The 20,968-nt window shown below is 44.9% G+C and overlaps 1 protein-coding gene across 1 annotated transcript in view; it reads left to right on the top strand.

The window, feature by feature from the left end:
• Window positions 1-14,399, top strand: part of NUDT3 (nudix hydrolase 3) — a 126,468-nt gene extending 112,069 nt beyond the window's left edge. The window contains exons 3-5 of the mRNA XM_047858025.1: window positions 6,086-6,130; window positions 10,931-11,015; window positions 13,818-14,399. Coding sequence (XP_047713981.1) covers window positions 6,086-6,130; window positions 10,931-11,015; window positions 13,818-13,996 — 309 coding nt within the window. The 3' untranslated portion in view covers window positions 13,997-14,399. The remainder of the gene's footprint in view (window positions 1-6,085; window positions 6,131-10,930; window positions 11,016-13,817) is intronic.
• Window positions 14,400-20,968: the final 6,569 nt, after the last annotated feature.

Below are 20,968 nucleotides of genomic sequence, written 5' to 3'. Positions count from 1 at the left end.
AAACAAAACAGGGGCACCTCGGTGGCTCAGTTGGTTAAGCGGCCAACTCTTGATTTCAGCTCCCGTCATAATCTCACGGTCGTGAGATCAAGCCCTGCATTGGGCTCCTCACTGGGCATGGAGCCTGCTGAAGATTCTCTCTCCCCCTCTCTCCGCCCCTCCTCTCTCTCTCAGGAACAAAATACTCTGGGATGGGATATCACTGGACTTAGTACAGTGGCTTCCCATCTACTTTCATCTGTCTTCACTGTGATTCTTTCCTTCTGTAATTTAAGTTTGGCAGGTACCAGAAAGGTATGTGCATTAAGACAATATATTTGGGTTCATGGGTTTCCTCATACAGACACTTGCATTAGAGTCGCTCCCCTGAGCTCCTTTTGGGTCTGGGTTTATTGCTTTAATAGAGCAAGCTTTTCTACCACATTGCCCTTGAATGTTCAGAATCTTTGTTTTGGGATGCTCAGTCTTCCTCTGAGAGCTGCCTTCTAAATCAAAGGAAGTAGCAGGAAGCGTGCTGATACAGGACCACAGTACCTGACTAAAAAAGGGGCTTCAGCCATACTGGTAATTTTTCTCACGTGAGAAGTTCAGAAGCTGGACATTTCCCTCATGGCTTCAGCAGTTCAGCCACCTCAGGACTTTGGCTCGATTCTCATAGGTTCTCATCGATTCTCTTGCCCTCCCCCTTACAATCACAAGACGACTGACTGTAGCAGCTCCAAGTTTCAGGTCCCTGCTTCACAAGCAAGGTGTAGGGTTTCTTTTTGTGTAGCTCTTTTTATCATGGTGGGAAATCTTTCCCATAAGCCCCCAAGGGACATCTTCTCAGAAGCCATTGACCCAGAAGTGGGTCATGGCACACCTGGACCTGTCACTGCAGAGGGGAGTGGAACTCCCTGCGCCATACCGGGAGGGCCACAGCCCTCATCTGAACGGGATGCCAAGTGGAAGGAATGTCTGTGGGTTAGACATCCATCATGTCTGCCAGAATGTCTGCCTTACAGTGAAAAATAGCTTTCGGAAAGTGACGATCTGCTTTGTACCCCCCCAAACTAACAACAAAGCCAGACCATTTTAGGGGCATTCTCAAAGGCCCATCCATGCTAGTGCCTCTGCCTGAGTGTTGTGTACACACTCGGAGAGCTTACCAGAAGGAAAGATGGGATCCCTGGAGTCAACCTGGTTGGTACTTCCAATCTCAATAAAACACCCCACAGGGAAAAAAGACATTTGTGGGGGTTTTTTTTTTCTTTTTTTCTTTTTAAAAAGTAGGCAGTTGGACGCCTGGTGGCTCAGTCCGTTAAGCATCCGACTTCAGCTCAGGTCAGCGTCTCACGGTTTGGGGGTTCAAGCCCCACATTGAGCTGTCAGCACAGAGCCCGCTTTAGATCCTCTGCCCCTTTCTCTCTCTGCCCCTCCCCTGCTCGTGCTCGCTTGCTGTCTCTCATAAATAAATATTTTTTAAAAGAGGGTTTTCATTTTTTTTAACTAATGTATTTATTTTGAGAGAGAAAGAGAGGGAGAAAGAGAATCCCAAGCCGACTCCGCACCATCAGCACAGAGCCCAGTGTGGGGCTCGAACTCAGAACCATGAGATCATGACCTGAACCAAAAACCGAGTCGGACACCCAACCTGAGCCGCCCAGGCGCCCAATAAAATTTTTTTAAAAATTAAAAAGTAGGCAGTTGCTCAAATTATTTTTGTTATCTAGACCTAAAGTGCTAGAATTGATGTTTTATACTTTGAAGTTCAAGGAAGCACTTGCCTGCATATGGTTGAATAGCAAAGGGCAATAGATACTTTATTTGGAATTCTTACTACTAGCTAAGATGGGCTTTTAAATAAAGACTCTGCCTCTGGATTAGGGGCTTTTGACATGTGAATTGGAATTATAACTGCTTTTATATGATTTTAAGAAGAACGGGTTCATGCCAGCACCGACTAGACCAAACTTACATATGCCCCGAATCAGATCTATCCCCAATGTCTGAGCCAACTCTCTGTCTCATGTGACCCTGACACCTACCCCAACTCACAGGCAAGAATCATGTGAGAGATAAAAATAACTCTCTCCTGTTGCTTGTGGCAGCAGTTGAGCGGGAGCTAGCTCAGAGTTAATTGGACTGTGGAGAATCGTGAAAACGTTAAATAGTTGCAGTGAAATCTGTCTTGAAGGACCTTTGCCTCTGAGGAATCTCCCTCTTGCTCAGCACTGTGACTTTAAAGAACTGAAATCCTCTTTCTTACTCGAGAGGCACCTCCTCTTAAGGAAACTGCTGAATCTCAATTTAGAAGCTGGTAAACATAAGAACATTCCTTTGCTTTTCACCATAGAATCACTGGTAGGATCACCTTAGATAGAATTCTCCAAAGTGGGGGCACCTGAGTTGCTCAGTTGGTTAAGCGTCTGACTCTTGGCTTTTTGGCTCAGGTCATGACCTCATGGTTTGGTGAGTTCAAGCCCTGTGTCAGGCTCTGCACCGGGGGCACGGAGCCTGCCTGGGATTCTCTCTCTCCTTGTCTCTGTCTCTCCCCCACTCGCACTGTCTCTGTCTCTCCCAAATAAATAAGATAAAATAAAACTTGAAAAAGAATTTTCCAAAGTAGATCCCTTAAATATTGGTATAAAACTGGAAACGCAGAGACAAATAAAGCTATTGTTAATTTCTACAACTTGACAGTTAATTTGAAGTGAAGAGAAGTGTCACTGAAATTTAACTGTCCAGGTGGCAGCATTATTTAATTTACTAACCTTGATAAGAAAGCATCTGTTTTGGGGCGCCTTGGGTAACTCAGTTGGTTAAGCATCCAACTCTTAATCTCGGCTCAAGTCATGATCTCATGGTTTGTGAGGTCTAGCTCCATGTCAGGCTCTGTGCTGACAGTGTGGAGCCTGCTTGAGATTCTCTCGCTCCCTCTCTGCCCCTCTCCTGCTCGTGCATGCATATGCACATGCTCTCTGTGTCTCTCTCAAAACAAATAAGAATTTTTAAAAATGCATCTGCTTTATAAAGAAAACTGTGTTTTTTCCAACTGCCTATGGCACAGTAAATCATAGATATATGTTGGTATTGAATGCAGAAGATACTGTTAAAAGTTTTAAATAAATTATATTGAGTTGTCATAATATTAAATTAGTTGTGCCCTTAAAAATTGAAGGTCATTTTCTAAACTTTTGGTTTCTTTAAGAAAAAAAAAATTAGGGGCACTTGGGTGGCTCAGTTAAGCATCCGACTCTTGATCTCAGCTCAGGTCTTGCTCTCAGGGTCCAAGCCCCACATTGGGCTTCGCACCAGGCATAAAGCCTACTTTAAAAAATAGGGGCGCCTGGGTGGTTCAGTCGGTTGGGCGTCCGACTTCGGCTCAGGTCATGATCTCACAGTTCATGGGTTCGAGCCCCACGTCGGGTTCTGTGCTGACAGCTCAGAGCCTGGAGCCTGCTTCAGGTTCTGTGTCTCCCTCTCTCCGCTCCTCCCCTGTTCACACTCTGTCTCTGTTTCAAGAATAAATAAACGTTAAAAAAATTTTTTTTAATAAATAATTGAACTATTAGAACTACTGAAGAGAACTCTTTCTCTACTTTGTGGAAGAACAATGTGAATGATGGCCTGTGTGAACCTCTGTGAATCTCGTTACCCCCCTTCCTTCCCTCCCAGCCTGACAGCCTTGCCCTTAGTCCCTATCAGTGGGGACCTGTCACTGTGCAGGAGCACAGCTAAATTGATCTGAGCTTTTGGGCTGCCTGGGATCAGGGTACAGAATTGGCTTTCTAGCCTAAGCTGGCCTGCCATCTTGTCCCACTTGTTCAGGCAGCTTCATTGGTTAATTCATGAAGTACAATCTAACTTCTTAGCTCGCCGTGGAGTGCAGTTATCTCTAAAAATGTAGAGAATCAGTTTAGTAGCACCTGGCTGGCTCAGTCTGGAGCATGTAACTCTTGATCTTGGGGTTGTGAGTTTGAGCCCTACACTGGATGTGGAAATTACTTTTAAAAAAATAATATATTTTTTAAAAGGTGGTTTTTTGGGGTTATTTTTGTTTTGTTTTTTTTAATGTAGAGAATCAGTTTAAATAAGAAAGGGTAGACGTTTCTATTTGAGTAGACTCAAAAGCCACAGAGGGGAAGGAATGGGTAGGAACTGAAACAAGCATGTTGGCAAGAGAAAGGAAAAGGATTCTTTGGCACATAAATAGCAAAAATTAATTTCAAAGTATAACCTGCCTAGGAGTCTCGCCTTTAAATTGGCTTCTATTGTTTTTATTACTAAATATCTCTAGAGAACTTTTAGAGCACTCATTTTAAAATTTTGTTCATTCTCTACAAACTTAATGAGCCCCTAATTTTTAGTTTATTGTGCAAATAACATGGCAATGGTAATAGGAAATAAGTTACAGCATTCCCCAGGCATTTCCAGAGATTTCTCCTTCCCTTATTATCTCTCCCCACTTCTGCCCCTAGCATAGACAGATAAAAAAAATATGAAAAGCAAAAGCTAAAAAGACATAGCGTGGCTCAAAAGCAAGGTGGGCACCATATCCACAGATCAGACACAGTAGAAGTGCTGAATATCATGGAAGAGCTGCAGCCGGCCTGGCCTTGGGTGGTCAGACCCCTTGCAGTCAGGGAAGCCCAAGTTCCCAACGGAAAGGATACCAGGAGCTGAGACTTCCATTTTGAAAAAAAATTTTTTATTTTTTAAAATTTTTAAACATTTTTTATTTTTATTTTGTTTATTTTTGAGAGAGAGAGAGGAGAGACAGAGCGCAAGTGGAGGATGGGCAGAGAGAGAGGGAGACACAGAATCCAAAGCAGGTTCCAGGCTCTGAGCTGTCAGCACAGAGCCCGATGTGGGGCTCGAACTCACGGACCATGAGATCATGACCCGACCTGAAGTTGGACGCTCAACCGACTGAGCCACCCAGGCGCCCCAGGAGCTGAGACTTTTAGAAAGATGTGGGCCTGCGTAGAGAGGGGACACAGACCCAGTGCACACTAAAAGGTGGAGCCAAACCACCCCTAATTCCATGACTCTGCCTGTGGTGTTCCCTGTGTCACCTTGGAGCAGTAGCCCTTAAACTGTCACTTTAAGACCAAGCTTTGGAGAGCTTGGTGAAAGCAGCCTCACAAGGAAGCTCTTCACTAATTGGAATATAAATTTACTTGAGATGAAGTGAATTTTATAGCATGGCCTGACAAGGAACTGAAATATGTTCAGGGTATTCAAAGTTAAAGAAAGAATAACTTCCGTTTTAAAAGAACAAAAAAAAATCATGGAAACAAAGGCATACATAATGGAAACAGATACGTAAAGAACAGGTAGAAATGAGTAAAATCAAATGACTGGAGATGGGACAGCTCTAGTTTAGATTCAGTTGAAAAGAAAATTAAGTAATTGGAATAGACTGAAAAATTTACCTGTGATGCATCAGAAAATCTTTTAAAAAATACCAAAGGGCCAATGGAAGATACAGAGTATATAAAGGCCTGCCACTGTATAAAGTTGCCCCCTCCCTGTCACTGTTCTGTTCATCACCTTGTCCTGCGCATCTCTGTCAATACCGGTCACTAGCAGAATCACCACATTTGTGTATTTGTTGATTTACTCTTTACCGAGTTTCTATACAGTATGAGCTCTGTTTGGGGCATACTGTATAAAGACAGCCAAGAATAAGTAAGATAAGGATCTTGCTCTCGTGGGTCTTGGGTTCTAGCCTATTCATCACCGTACCTCTGGCACATACACTGTTATCTGGCTCAAATTAGCATTCAGTGTATTTGTTAAGTGAATGGATTAATTAATGAAGTAATTAATCTCTCAAAATACCTTCTGTGTGCCTTCATGGCCTTGATTATCTGCTGTGTTTGGCCAGCTTTGCAGTGGGGAGAGAGATGGGGAGGACATGAGAGAAATCCTCCCTCCCCAGAGTACACCCTGCTCTTACCAGTCTGTGACACACAGGAAGTACGGGTGACCTCCAGAGACCTGGAGTTCGCCTAACGTGTGTCCTCTTGGTTTTTGATTCAGAATGAGACCAGCAATGTGAACAGTATTAATGTGTTAATTTTTCTTTTTCACTTTTCAGGCTGGAGTAAAAGGGACATTGGGAAGATTAGTTGGAATTTTTGAGGTAAGTCAGTTAAAATCTTTGGTGCAGTTGGTATCATATTAGTAACCATATTGTGTTATGTATGTGTGTGTGTATGTATACACACACACACACAATGTATATATATACATACACACATATATGCACACACACACATATATATATACATGCATGTATACATGTATATATACATACATATCTTTGTCTTAGTCCATTTGGGCTGCTATAACAAAACAGTGGCTTATAAACAATAGAAGTTGATTGCTCACAGTTCTGGAGGTTAGGAAGTCCCAAGATCAAGGCACCAGCAGATTCAGTGTCTGGTGAGAACCACTTCCTGGTTGATAGCTACAGTTTCTCCTGCTATCCGAAAGTAGGGTGTTCGTATGCAACCTTTTGTAAGTTGAAGTGATAAGAAGTGAATAAGCAATTAATTTATATGCAGACTTTTTTTAGCATTTCCAGAACCAAAACAGTACCTCTCTCGGGCTTTTCTCATACCTCAGGACACATCTTGTTAACGGACGCGCAAAGTAAATCAAGATAAAGCACAGATGCTCACAGCCTCATTTCAAAGCCTTGGCGGCTTGATGAGGAAATGCCGAGTGTCGCTCCCGGGGAGGGAGTTTGGGGGTGCCGCTCCCCACGTTCCAGATGTGCACTGCTGCTCTCGTGGCTCGCTGCAACATAAATGCTAAATGGTGGTTTTGCTTTTCACCTCTTTTTTATAAAAGCAAAACTCCTCTTCGGATTTCTTTCAGTTAGCAGAAATGGGTACTAATGTAGGTCTTCTGTAAAAGTGAAGCGTCATACCTAGAACTTTTGAAAAGCAGCACATTCCAGTAGCTGTCTCTCTACATGTTCTCACATGGCAAAAGAGGGAAGGTTGCTCGCTGGGGTCTCTATCATGGCACCAATCCCATTTGTGAGGGTCAGTGCTCCTCACCTAATCCCTTCCCAAAGGCCCTCTCCTAATGCTATCCCATTGGGAATTAGGATTTGAGCCTCTGAATTGTGGGGGGAGCGTAAACATTCAGTCCGTTATAGTCTCAATCTAGCATAGATGCTGTCTTTGTTTCACTGACTTTTCAAAACAAAGCAGCACCAGCAGAGAATAACTTGCTTTCTTCTTTAAACTCCCATAGTCTCCTCCAAACAAATAGAATTATTTGTAAGTGCAGGCGTACCTCAGAGATACTGCAGGTCCAGTTCCACACCACCGCAATAAAGCAGATATTGTGATAAAGCAGGTCAAATGTCTCTTTGTTTTTGGTCAGTGCATATAAAAGTTGTATTTACACAATACTGTAGTCTGTGAAGTGTATACATACACTTAGAGTACCTATGTTAACATATATACCTTTATTTAAAAATACTTTATTGCTTGGGCACTAAAGTCAGTCGGTTAAACGTCTGACTCTTAGTTTCAGCTCAGGTCATGATCTCACGGTTTGTGAGTTCGATCCCTGCATTAGGCTTTGTACTGACAGCATGGAGCCTGCTTGGGATTCTCTCTCTCTCTGCCTCTCCCCCACCCACACGCACACGTGTGCTCTTTCTCTCTCTAAATAAATAAACTTCAAACCCTTTATTGCTAAAAAAATGCTAACCATTGTGACCTTTCATCAAGTTAAGTTATAATCTTTTTGCTGGTGGAGGGTCTTGCCTCCATGTTGATGGCTGCTGACTGATCCAGGGTCATGGTTGCTGAGAGTTGGGGTGGCTGTGGCAATGCCTTAAAATAAGTTTGCTGCATCGATTGACTCTTCCTTTCATGAACAATAGCTGTGTAGCAGGCAATGCTCTTTGTTAGCATTTTACCCACAGTAGAACTTCTTTCAGAATTGGAGTCAGTCCTCTCAAACCCTGCCACTGCTTTATCAACTACATTTATGGAATACTCTGAATCTTCTGTTATCGTTTCACCAGTCTTCATAGCATCTTCACCAGGGGTAGATTCCATCTCAAGAAATCACCTTCTTTGCTCATCCACGAGAAGCAACTCCTCATCTGTTAAAGTTTGATATGAGCTGGGCAGTCCCGGGTGGCTCAGTCAGTTAAGCGTCTGACTTCGGCTCAGGTCACAGTCTCGCGGTTCGTGAGTTCGAACCCCACATCGGGCTGTGCACTAGTGGTGTGGAGCCTGCTTGGGATTCTCTCTGCCCCATCCCCACTTGCGCTCTCTCTCTCAAAATACATAAATAAATAAATGGGACACCTGGGTGGCTCAGTCAGTTAAGCGTCCTACTTCGGCTCAGGTCATGATCTCACAGTTTGTGAGTTCCAGCCCCACATCGGGCTCTCTGCTCACAGCTCCGAGCCTGGAGCCTGCTTTGGCTTCTGTGTCTCCCTCTCTCTCTCTGCCCCTCCCCTGCTCTCACTCTGTCTCTGTCTCTGTCTGTCTCAAATTAATTAATTAATTAATTTAAAAATTAAAGAAATAAAGAAGATGTTTAAATAGATAAGTAAGGTTTTTAAAAAAAAGTTTGATAATGAGCTTGCAGCAGCTCAGTCCCATCTTCAAATTCCACTTCTGATTCTAGTTCTCTTGCTGTGTCCACCATATCTTCAGTTATTTCCTCCACTGAAGTCTTGAACCCCTCAAAGTCCTTCACAAAGGTTGGAGTCAACTTCTTCCAAACTCCTGTTAATGTTGGTATTTTTACCTTTTTCCATGAATTACCAGTGTCCTCGAGGGCATCTAGAATGGTGAATCCTTTCCAGAAGGTTTCCAGTTTACTTTGGCCAGATCCATCAGAGGACTCACTATCTATGGCAGCTGTAGCCTTATGAAATGTATTTCTTAAATAGTAAGGCTTGAAAGTTGAAGTCGCTCCTTGACCCATAAGCTGTGGGATGGATGTTTTGTTAGGCATGAGAACATTAATCTCAGTGTCCATCTCCATCAGAGCTCTTGGGTGACCAGGTGCACTGTCGATGGCAGTAATATTTTGAAAGGAATCTTTTTTTTTTTCTGAGCAGGAGGTCTCAGCAGTGGGCTTAAAATATTCAGTAAACCATGTTGGAAACAGATGTGCTGTCATTCAGTCTTTGTTCCATTTATAGAGCACAGGCAGGGTAGATTTAGCAGAACTTTGAAGGGCCCTAGGATTTTTGGAATGGTCATTGACCATTGGCTTCAACTTTGAGTCACCAGCTACCTCTAAACAGAGAGTCAGTCTGTCCTTTAAAGCTTTGAAGCCAGGCATTGACCTCTCTAACTATGAAAGTCCTAGGTAGCGTCTTTTTCCAGTAGAAGGTTGAAAATCTGTTGTTGAGTGTAGTCACCTTCATGATTGATTTTAGCCGGACCTTCTGGATAACTTGCTGCAGCTTCCACATCAGCACCTGCCACTTCCCCTTGCACTGTGGTGGGAGGGAGACGGCGTCTTTCCTTAAACTTTATCAACCAAGACTTTCTTCTGCAGCGTCCCCACCTCTCTCAGCCTTCATAGAATCGAGGGTTAGGGCCTTGCTCTGGAATAGGCTTCGGCTTCCAGGAATGTTACGGCTTCTTTGATCTTCTATCCAGACCACTCCAACTTTCCCCATATCGACGATAAGGCTGTTTGGCTTTCTTGTCATGCGTGTGTTCACTGGAGTAACGCTTTTGATTTCCTTCAAGAACTTTTCCTTTGCGCTCACAAGTTGGCTAACTTGTACAAGTGGCCTAGCTTTCAGCCTTTTTTGGCTTTCCACATGCCTTCCTCACTGAGCTTAATCATTTCTAGCTTTTGATTTAAAGTGAGAGTAAGAGACACAATTCTTTCTCTCCCTTGAACATTTAGAGGCCACTGTGGGGTTATTGATTGGCCTAATCTTAATTTTGTTGTGTCTCAGTAAATAGGGAGACCCAAAGAGAGGGAGGATGACAGGGAGGGGCAGGAATGGCCGGTCAGTGGAGCAGTCAGAGCACACACATTTGTCAGTTAAGTTCACTGTCTTACAGGAGTGTCGTTTGTGGCACCCAAAACAATTACAATAGTAACATCAAAAATTATTGATCACAGATCACCATAGCAAATATAATAATAATAAAAAGTCTGAAACACTGTGAGACTTACCAAAAGGATAGACACGAAGTGAGCAAGCACTGTTAGAAGAATGGCACCTATGGGCTTGCTCGATGCAGCGTTGCTGTAGACGTTTGAGTCGTAAAAAAGCAGTCGCTGTGAAGCACAATGAAAGAAGGTATGCCCAGATTATTTATCCCGTCCCTACCTCTCTTCCTCTTCTCTCAGGGTGTGAGGAGGGCAGATAAGTGTAGAGAAGACAGGAGGAAAAAGAAGATCCGAGTCACTATCGCAGAGGTGGAAGAAACAAGGAAATAGGCCGGGGTAGAGGTTTGGAGGGAGGCGGAAGCAAGTGAGAAATCGGGAATAGAGATGAGCAAGGTTAGCAGAAGGGGAGATGCGTGACGTCAGAGCTCGCTTGCACTGATAGAACCCCCGCCACCCGCAGCCTCTTCTCCTTGTGTTTCAGCGAGTTAAATTTACTTGGTGCCTTTTGCATGAGAGATCACAAACTTCATTCTCACAGCATTCCTGTGAGGTTGTACTGAGGGGAAGGGGAAAGAAAAAAAGAGATTAAAGCCTCGGCTTTAGAAGCCCAGCCAAAGAGCACAACCTTAAATGCAAGTGTGGCCTGTTCTAAATAGGCCATCTGGCACCATTCCCTGTATGATTGGTTGTAGGACAATTAAAAGTGAAAGGAATCCTCGTATCTGCGCTCTGGACATATGGCTAAGAGTGTGTTTCACTTAAGTAATCTCAGCTCTCTAAGGGAAAGATGTTTCTCTGTCCTTCTCTCTTTGCCCTTCAGAACCAGGAGAGGAAGCACAGAACGTATGTCTATGTGCTCGTTGTCACAGAAGTGCTGGAAGACTGGGAAGATTCAGTTAACATTGGTAAGTTGTCCGTAGATAGCCTCCAAAATGCTCCCCACAACGGGCCCTGGCCCACAGGTCATCACCCAGAGCCAGAAGCGAGCCTGATAAATGAAATAATAGAAGGATACGTTTAATGACACAAACATGTCCATTTTGGACTTGTGAGAGTTAGTATTTTGAAGTGTTTAAAAGGAAGTTGAAGTTGGGTACGTGGTCCACAAATAGAAACATAGCACGTAAAAATAAGAAAAGACTGTTTCTAAAGTCGAATCGGACCCTCCTCAGCAGGTACCGACCCTCCTCCACAATGCCGGCCACGAAACCCCGCTGAGAGCAGACCCTCGGTTGTTCCTTGTGATGATGCTTGTTCACATGGTTGGGGAAAGCTGTTGGTTTGGTAGGGTGAGCCTCTCCCTCCAGAGTCATTTAATAGACACGGAGTCGTGGGAGTAGTTTCCGGTGTTAGTCCTATTACCCTTTGGGTGCCCCTGCCTTTCTCCTAAGGAGCCGTTTTTTTTGATCTCTCAAATCACTATTGGATGTGTATCTTTTGAACTAAAAACATAGGTGATCTAATGGTTGGTTCATGGTTTAATCTTTGGCCTCTAAAGGAAAGTATATTCTAGAAAAGTGTAATACTAATTTAACAACGTCTGTTATAATCGGCAAACGGATAAAATTCGCTTGCTAGAACCTCTCCCTTTATTGTGTGTATGCGTTTTGCCACCATGGCTCTCACACTGCTGATCGGGGCATCTCACAGCCCTTCAGCTTTTAACGGCTTCGTATCTGGTAAGGATGCAGTATGCTTAAGTAAATAAATTCAGTGGGGATTATTAAAAATAGACTCCTTGACAGCCAGTGCTAGGGCTTTAAAAGGAGACAGAGATGAGTGTGGTGTGGCCCTGTCCTCAGAGCACTCTGTCAGGCGGGAGTCACACACTTGTGAGAGGAATTTTCAAGGTACCATTGCTCTATTAATATCCAACGAGCCTTTCACCTTGTACTACTTCTGAGAACTGAAATAATGAAATAATCTAAAATATGGAGGCTAAATCTGCAAGCCTTCCTTCCAGTGAGCCTTTTCCAGGTGGAAATTGGGTCTTAAACGGACACCTCCGTGAAGGATAAGTGAGCTAAGGCACACTCGTCTGATGGACTGTCACGCAGCTGTTAAACGCGGACTTACGAAAGCTAGCGTACCACGGGGAGGTGCTTATGAATTGGTGTTGGTGAGTGAGGAAAGCAGGGTACCGACCGATACACACATGACTTAGAGCTACTTTAAATAGGAATTTGAAATGAAAACAAAAACGAGGGACTGGCTTTGACCTACAGAATCGGCAGTGACGAAAGACAAGGTAGCCGTGCTGGCGGGGTGGGTGAGAACGGCATCCCAGCACACACAGGCAGCCCTGGGGCTCGGGATGCTCTTTCTGGAAAGCAGTTTGGCATTACAGGTCACAAGGTCTTCGGAGCCCAAATGTTTTATTCATCTCAGTTCTAGGCATCTTCCCCTGGGAGGTTAAAAGAAAAACAGATAAAGTGTTTTTTTTTAATTGTGGCATGATTTATAACAACTAAAATCGCAGACTGTTGATGTCCAGTGATGGGGACGCGGTTGCGTGAATGGCAGCACGTCCATGCTGGATGTTACGATGTAGTGCAGCCATTAAATGTCACGTTTGGCATAACCTAGAAGAGCGTTCCAGAAACGGCGTGAAGTAAAAAAAGAAGTAATAACAATACTGATCATAAGCAAGCTCTTAACAGCATGTGCTGTGTGCCAGGTCTTGTTCAGACCCTTACATATTAATCCTCACAGCAGACTTGTGAGATAGGTGCACTGTCCCTACAGATGAGGAAAGTGGGGCACAGCTCAGTACCTAGTGCAGCCACTTAGGCCAAACTGACAGTTCATGAGAGCCAGTGATGCGATGGGAGCCCAGCAGATTCGCTCCAGCAGTCATGTGTCCAACCACAGCACTCTTACTAGAGCTTCTCGGGATTCGGGGCATCTTAAAAGCACAATCCCAGTTACAGCTGTGAAGCGCAGTGCCTTCTTCCAGTTCGATGAAGGAAAAGCAAAAGGCACTAAAATATTTAGAGTAGTCCTTTCTGGTTTATAATGTTAACGGGTAATTTCCATATTCTTCATACTTTCTTCCATTTTCCAGTTTTAAGCAATCCTCTTTTACTGTGAGAGAAAAAATAAAGGATTTTAAAACACGAATTTGGGCGGGGGGCGGGGGGAGGGGGGGAGGTAAGATAACAGACCGAAAAGTTAATAGTGATGGTGTTCTTTTTTAAAAAATATTTTGTAATATGTTAGTACATAACTCTTAAACGCAAATTTTAAATGAACATCTGATTGATTACAAGCAGCCATCCAAATAATTCTGGAAGCTGACGCTCATGTTGAGTTTTGCAGGAGGTGGGGATGCTGGCTGCGCCTCGGGTGTGTATGTGCAGGCCGAGCAAGGCCCAGAGGCCCAGCAACGCAGGAAGAGACCACGAGCAGCGCCTCTCTCTGGAGGGCGCGGTGTACCGTTAGCCCCTCACTCTTCAGATGTCAGCATTGCACATGGTCTCTTTCCTGCATCTGACACCCGTAGTGTTGGAGGCATAGAAGCGGGCTTGCATTGTTCTTGTAAGAAAAGAGAGTAAGGAAGACTAGCTCTGTAACGCATCGTCTTAAAGTGTTGATAACCGTTGGCTTTCCTGTTTTCATCTGCATTTTCTCCAGAGTTATAAGATCAGAAACTTTTTGTCGCTTCCCTTTTGTGCTGATTTTTTTTCTCTCTCTCTCTGCCTCCACAGGAAGGAAGAGGGAATGGTTTAAAATAGAAGATGCCATAAAAGTGCTTCAGTATCACAAACCGGTGCAGGCATCGTATTTTGAAACGTTGAGGCAAGGCTACTCAGCCAACAACGGCACCCCGGTCGTGGCCACCACGTACTCGGTTTCTGCTCAGAGCTCGATGCCAGGCATCAGATGACTGAAGGCTTCGTGTAAGAGGAATGGAAATTGGAAACTAGACTGAAGTGCAGATCTCCCCTCCCCTGCTCTTTTCACCTCTCCTCACAGGCCTCCTCTTCAATAAGACATGATGGGCGGCAGAGAAAGGGTTTATTGATGATGTTGCTGTTTGGTGTTAAGTGATGGGCTTTTTCTTCTCTTTTTATGGAGGGGGGCGGGGGGATGGGCATGTAATTTGTAAGTACTTTGGTGCATGATCGGTCCCTCCCTTTTCACACCCCCACAATTGTCTAAGGAGACAAACAGCCTTCCCTCTGCCTTGGATTCTGAAGTGTTCCTGTTTGTCTCATCCCAGCCCTGGCCAGACATTTTTCTTTGATTTTTAATTTTTTTTTTATTAAAAAGATACCAATATGAGATGACACCTTTCAAGAATTTGTCCTGTACTGCGCTGTTCAGTCCAGTAGGTTGGTCACTTCCACTGCAGGATACATTTATCTACACATTATATACTGGACATATAATATGTAAATAAATGACTTTTAGAAGAGGAATTTAACCGTTTAATTTTTCAAGGTTTGGTCTTGTTTTTTAAATTCGGGGTGTTTCTGGAATGGAGAGCCTCGGAGTTAATTTACCTTTTTGTTTTTGATGCTAGTGGCTAGGTAAGTTTCCCTGTCCGCTCCCCTTCCCCCAGTCACTGACTGTAGTTCTATAGGGTACGGAGAGTTTAGCTACCTTCCTAGTGCTCCCAGGACTCATGGCCTTCTCTTCTCAAAGCTGTGTTTCCATGCCAAGAAAGAAACAGGAAGAAACCTATTTTCTTTTTTATTATCGAGTCAGGAGCAAATGGCCTCAGCTCAGACCTGGAGAAACAATGATAGAAATTGAATTCCTCCCTACATGTTGACAATAGGGATTTGAACTGGATTCTTGGGATTACTCTCGCAAAAACTGGAGCATCGAGCTTTGTTTCTATCCTGCTGGTTGGAATTTTTTCCATAATGCTACTTATTGCCAACAGTGGCCTCTCTCCTTGTGCATACATGCCTTACACCATGCCGAATGGGATATACTGTCCTTGTGCTGAAGCATCCAGCTGTACTTGGCAAGCGCCAGGGTTCGGTCCCGTCCCCATCCTGGGTAACCATGTTAAGTTCCTGAAAAGTAACACGAGAGGAAAATTCAGGTGTTGGCTTATCTTTGTGATGTTACAGCATTTGGAATTGCACCATGGAGCATGCACAGAAATATTAAATTTGTCTCCCACTGGGATGCAGAAGGTCCACCTTCTGCTGAGAAATCGTGTGGGAGAATGCTCCGTCATTTACTAGAACAGCTACATAACGCGTTGGCTCAGCGCAGCTGTCGCGTTGGTCTCTGATACAGGTTTCATGCTGGCTTCATTTGCCAGTTGTGTTGTTCGGTTGGGAGGTTTACAGAAAAGGGTCTTGAGATCGAGGGGTGGGCCTGGGAGTGGGGACACTGATCAATCCCTGGCGTAGGACAGGAGTTCGTTGCTGTCCTCTTAGTGGCATCTCCTTTGTCAAAACGTAGCCAAGATGTGAAATTGAAATCGTAGTTCTCTTTATTTAAAACTTCTAATAAACACTCAAACGTTGAAAAGTTTTGCTCTTCCCTCCCACTAAAAGAGATGTGTGTATCCAGTAGGCCTGTGTCATTCGGTGTTCCACATTTTGGGGGACATCTTTCGGGGAGCTTTAAACTTTGCCATCTGTTCTCAGTTTGCATCTTCTCCCAGTCTTGAGGCACCGATCCAACAAGTAGTGCCCACAGTTTCCTTAGGATGCTGTCCTACCTCTGGGATAGGGATGTCCCCAAGTCAGGGTCCCAGTGGATAGAAACAGTACCATGGGATTGGAGTCTAAATACCAACTCGCTGTTCACATGTCCTACTCAGAAACGAACATATTGCTGCTTGTTGCCTGATTGAGAGCATTGTAAGTTTCTCTCCAAAGAAATAAAGGAGAAAATGAATTAAATTCAACTAAGCACTGAGTGGAATCCAAAAACACATTCTTCCAACTAAATTCTACCTTTGTGATATGGATTGAAAGTACTTCGCAGGAAAACAGTCAGTACCCCTGAAAAGGGAACTGCAGCGTTCATAGTGATTTGTGCATTTTTTAAAATTGTCTAAGGATGCTTTTACTGGGCTGGTGTCACAACACGTTACCCTACCGGGTCCACTTGGGATTGATGTTGGCGTCTTTGGGTCAGGAAAGTGAACTGTGCCAAGAAGCATCTTTCAGTGACATGAATGGATCCTATTAATGCAGTTAACTGAGGAAATTGTGCTGATGCTTTCTTAACTGACAAAAAGAGGCTTTGTCCAACCAGAATTGTTGAAACTGGTGCTATTTTCTGTTGCACTGGGATTCTGATGAGCAGGGATTGGTGGTTTTTTCCTCCCTGGCACCCTTAACAACATGGCTGTCTTTCCTGGTGTGTGGTCATAGCCCTTTTGTGATAGATTACTTAGACCCCTGGGTGCAGTAGCCTTTGTACCTCCCCGGAGAAATCAAGGAGAGGCAAAAGGAAGCGCAGAAATCCTGCTTGCAGAATCTTTCTTTGACGCTGATTTGCCATGAATTCTACAAGTATTCACCTGATTCAGACTTGACAGAAACCAGTTGTGTACAGGGCAGGTTAATAAAGTCTCTTTCTCACAGTGAATTTGCATGTCCTAGATTCGGGTTATTACTGGAGCATCCATCACAGTCTTCCATGCTCAGGATAGAGAAAGATAGCATTGGATATTTTTAAATAAAACTTTGTTTTTAGTTTACAGATTTGCAGCCATTGGGGGAACATCAGTGAGGTTATGCCATCTTTTTGGACCAGGACTGTGTGTGTGTGTGTGTGTGTGTGTGTGTGTGTGTGTGTGTGTGAGAGAGAGAGAGAGAGAGAGAGAGAGAGAGAGAGAGAGAGAGAGAGAGAAAGGCTACCGGGAGTCAGCTGTATTAGATTTTTTTGTAGCCTCCCAGAATGGCGCAGCCCATGAAACAGAGGAGTCTTGATTTTCCCCATAGCAAACATAGCACGATGGAAAAGTTAACGAGTTGACCATGTTTTGTTTTTACAAGTGTCTGCGGCCCCATCTGCCCTGCGGGGAGAGGGCTCCCTCGCTGCTGAGTCTGAGCTGAGGCCATCTGGTGGGATCAAAGAGTGTGGGACTGTATCACCCGCCTTGAGGCTGCGGAAGGCCTAGGAGGTGGCTTCGCTGCAGGATTTCCGCCCTCTGCATCATGCTGAGTGGTGCTGTGGAGCTGTGAGGCACCTGAGGCTTCGCTTCTCGCAGCCTCTGGGGAGCAGAGTGGGTCACTGCCCTTCAGCAGCTTTTGCAGCAGTTTTGTAAACGTGTTGCTACCCGGTCAAGTTCCTTCTTGACAGATATTTTCGGTTTTGATGTTAGGAGTCAGTCTCTTAGACTTGCTTAAAAGAAAAAAAAAATCACCTCTTGTTTTGTAAAGAAAACAAAAGTTCCACACAGGGCTGCTGTTCCTCCTTCTTCCCCTTTTGCTTCTCTACATCCAGTGCTCCTTGGAGGCTCACCCTGAACCTTGTTAACCAGAGGAGTAATCGGTCTTCTGCCGGACCCGGCTGTGCATTTCACACGTTGTACTTGTCATTTTACGGGCTTGTCAGTTCCATCTAGTGAGTGCTGCATTAATGCCTTCGTTGGTTTCCCCAGCTGATCTTTTTTTAAAACTTAGCTTAGCCTGAGCCACGTTTTCTTTGTTTTTTTGTTTTTTTGGTTCACAAAGAGGATCTAATAACCACAGAGCGATTTTTACCACAACTGTGTGATTTGTAGTATTTCTGAAGTGTTCTCGAAGTCCATCCCAGTTGAGAGAAAATTTAAAGTTAGAAGAAATCCCTGGAGAAGTCTTCGCAGTGGGCTGTATTTCTGCTTTAAGAGACATGAGGATTAAAATTGCTAATTGAGCCTTAGTTAAAATTGCTAATTGAGCCTCGTCCTGGTCCCATCTGCATTTCAGAAAATAATCCACATCTTTATAACAAATAGATGTGTTAACGCAAGCTGCTCTGGGGTGAGGAGATTATTCAGTGGTGATTACATAATGGGACAGCTCTTGTGGTTCTTATTCTTGAAACTCTACAAGAGGTCAGGCCTGAAGCTATGCAGGTCGTACTGCCCAGTTGAGGCGACAGTCACTTCTTCTGAGCCCTGCTGGGATGGAACCTACTTCCCCAAGGCTGTGGGAATCTTCCAGACTGTGCAGCTGTCCATGTCAGTGACCTCAGCCTTGCTCCATCCGGGCACCCATCTCGCTTAGAGTAGGTGGGGAAGCACCACAGGGTCAGCTTCTGTTCTCCAGGGTGAGCCTTGCAACAGAGACCTCACCATCCCGGAAGAGCTGTATTTTCCATGTCACTTTAGATGTCACCTAAACCGACGAGACATTTGAGATTTTCAGGTAGTAAATTGGGAAGCATTGGCTGCAATCCATAAAAGATAACTGTTGTCTGTATGTTAGGTGACTTGAGGTCACCGCAGCCCCTGGGAACCTAGAGATGTGAGCCAGACTCTCCTTTGGAAGCCAGCGTCCTTCTTCTGCCTCTAAAAGGGCAGTTTCACATTTTGACCACATTTTTGCATTAGCTGATAACCCTTCAGGGATGTGAGAAGCCTAATCAGAACATCGGAGGAAACCATACCTCTCACCTTCAGATTGATCAAATGGTTTGTCCTCCTAGTCCCCTTAAAAATTAATAAATAAGAGAAAGAATGCCGTTTGGTGTTGGTTTGGACACACTCCTTGAGCTGAGGCCAGTAGTCACGTGATTTTGTGAGTCTGCCAATAGGAAGCCTTCTAAGCAAAAGAGGCATGTGTCTCCCCTAACGCTTTGTTTATAGTGATGATTTGGCGAGCTTTTAGCTGTCTTAAAAAAGGCGATTGTCCACTTGGAGGGGAGCTCTGAGGGAAGCCGAGTTCACTCTGAATTCACACCAGGAGGGATTTTGCTGGAGAAGCAAGTGCCTCTGGCCAAAAAAGTAAGATTAAGATCTGAAAGGTGGACAGGCATTGCTTCTGTTCCTTCGGCAGTCGGCTGATAATTAACTCTGGGTTTCCTTTGGTTTACATTCTCAGTTCTTAACCCCAAACAGGGGCCCCTAGAACACCAAAAACGGCATTTAAAACGCTGGAGATGGCCTTTAAAAGGTACAAAACAGCAGCATTGCCATATTCCAGGTTCATCACCATTTCCATATGCTCCGCATCCTTCCGTACGCACTGCAGCCCGGCCAGATATGGAGACCGCGTCATCACTGAGTTGAGAAACAAATTCTGGGTCTGGAACAATCACCTGCCAAATTGCTTACCGTCTGTGGAAGTTGTCTGTGGGGGTGTACCTTTCACAGAACATTTCAACAGTACAGTGAAATTGCTCTGGGCTTGACGTCCCAGTCAGGCATTTGGGTCAAAATTGTAAGTCTTTAGGCCTCCTTAGGAAAAAGGAAAGATGCCTACGGCCCAGTGCTGGGCCTTGAGACTGTACCCCCCCTCTCCCTAGGGTGGGGCGAAGTGGCACCTCCAGGAAATCATTTTTCCAGTGAGATTGTCCATAAATCCCGACGGGACTTATGAACCATAATCCCAGTGTGAACCTGTCGTAGCTCTCTGATGCTCCACTGAAAATGGTATGCTAGAGCGGCTCACAGATCCTTGCAGCTGCTTTCACCTCTTTGTGGTCCCATTGCGGGGAAGAAAAGCTTTTCAGGGTCAAACCTTGGTCTTTAACCTCTGGTTTGTTGTGGAGAAAATGTGTCACTGACACATGATCTGAAGAAGACCTCTCGTTTTGGTTACTCGAGTCCAGCAGCATGACGATATGCCGCACGCCAGGGAAGGTAGAGGCCGATTGCCAAGACACCCAGACCCCAGACTGGTCCATTCCACAGCGAGCCTCCATAGGGAACGGGTCTGAAGTTAGGTCTTGGAGAACTTCCAGAGTGCTGAGGTGAAGGAAGGACTCCGAGGGCCTTTGCTCTGCAAGCAGGCAGCTTGTGCTCATCCCCAGAACATGAAGGAGCTTCGAAGGGAATGGCAGGCGTCTGGGCCACAGCCTGCAGACACGAACCTTCCCTTCTGCCGCTTCCCACGTGGCTGTGCGCCTTTTGCTCTGAATCCAGGGGGAATCTCCTCTCCAAAATCGAATTTGCTTCTGTTTTGGTTAACCTCTGAGAACCTCACTCACCCTTTCACTCCCACCTGTGGATGGACATAGACGTGTCGCTCGGGGCCCGGGTGCGTAAGTGAGCATAGCCCAGCAGCACAGTGTTGTATTTCGTAGTTAGAAAAACAGCTGGTCCACTCTGTTATAAAAGAAATACAGTCTGTGGTGCAGTTTTGTAAATAACAGGTCTGTTTTATTGCTTCGTGGTCTGAAAGCTTTCCGCCGGGTTTGTAATCAAGGAAAAGGCAGATGGCTAGAATAGGTAAAATTTAGTTAATACCTCTGTCTTAAGAAAGATAGCTGCCAGTTTGCCATGTGTGTAAGGAGGTCAGGAGCACTTGAGGATGTGGGGGGCTGTTGTGAAAGGAAAGCAGGTGGCTGTGGCCTGCCCACGTGTGTCAGAGAGAGAGGACGTGGAAGCCCGTTGGTAGCATCTTTAGATTTGCTCTGGCCGGCCCAGCCTTTACTTCGTGGATCTTGTCTCCCATCCTGTCCAACGACCTTGCTAGGGAATGGGCAGCGAGGCCCCAGCTCTGTTTGCCCGGCTACAGGGTGTGGCCTCCAAACGGTATGAGGTTTCTTGAAGGGGCTTCCTCACTACGATTCCCTCCACGTCACTCATCTGCCGTCAGCATCAAAAAGGTTAAACTCCCCGGGACCATGCCAGTTGTAAAACAGGTGAACTAAATGTGCTTTTTTTTCCCTTTCGCAAGTGTGTTGTCCAGATGCAGTCCCCCTTTGGCCAAGTTCAGCAGGAATTTCCAGG

Source organism: Prionailurus viverrinus, chromosome B2, assembly GCF_022837055.1.
Source record: "Prionailurus viverrinus isolate Anna chromosome B2, UM_Priviv_1.0, whole genome shotgun sequence".
In the NCBI taxonomy this organism is placed as follows: domain Eukaryota; kingdom Metazoa; phylum Chordata; class Mammalia; order Carnivora; family Felidae; genus Prionailurus; species Prionailurus viverrinus.
The sequence above is the reverse complement of the archived record's forward strand: the minus strand, read 5'-3'. Positions and strand labels throughout refer to the sequence as shown.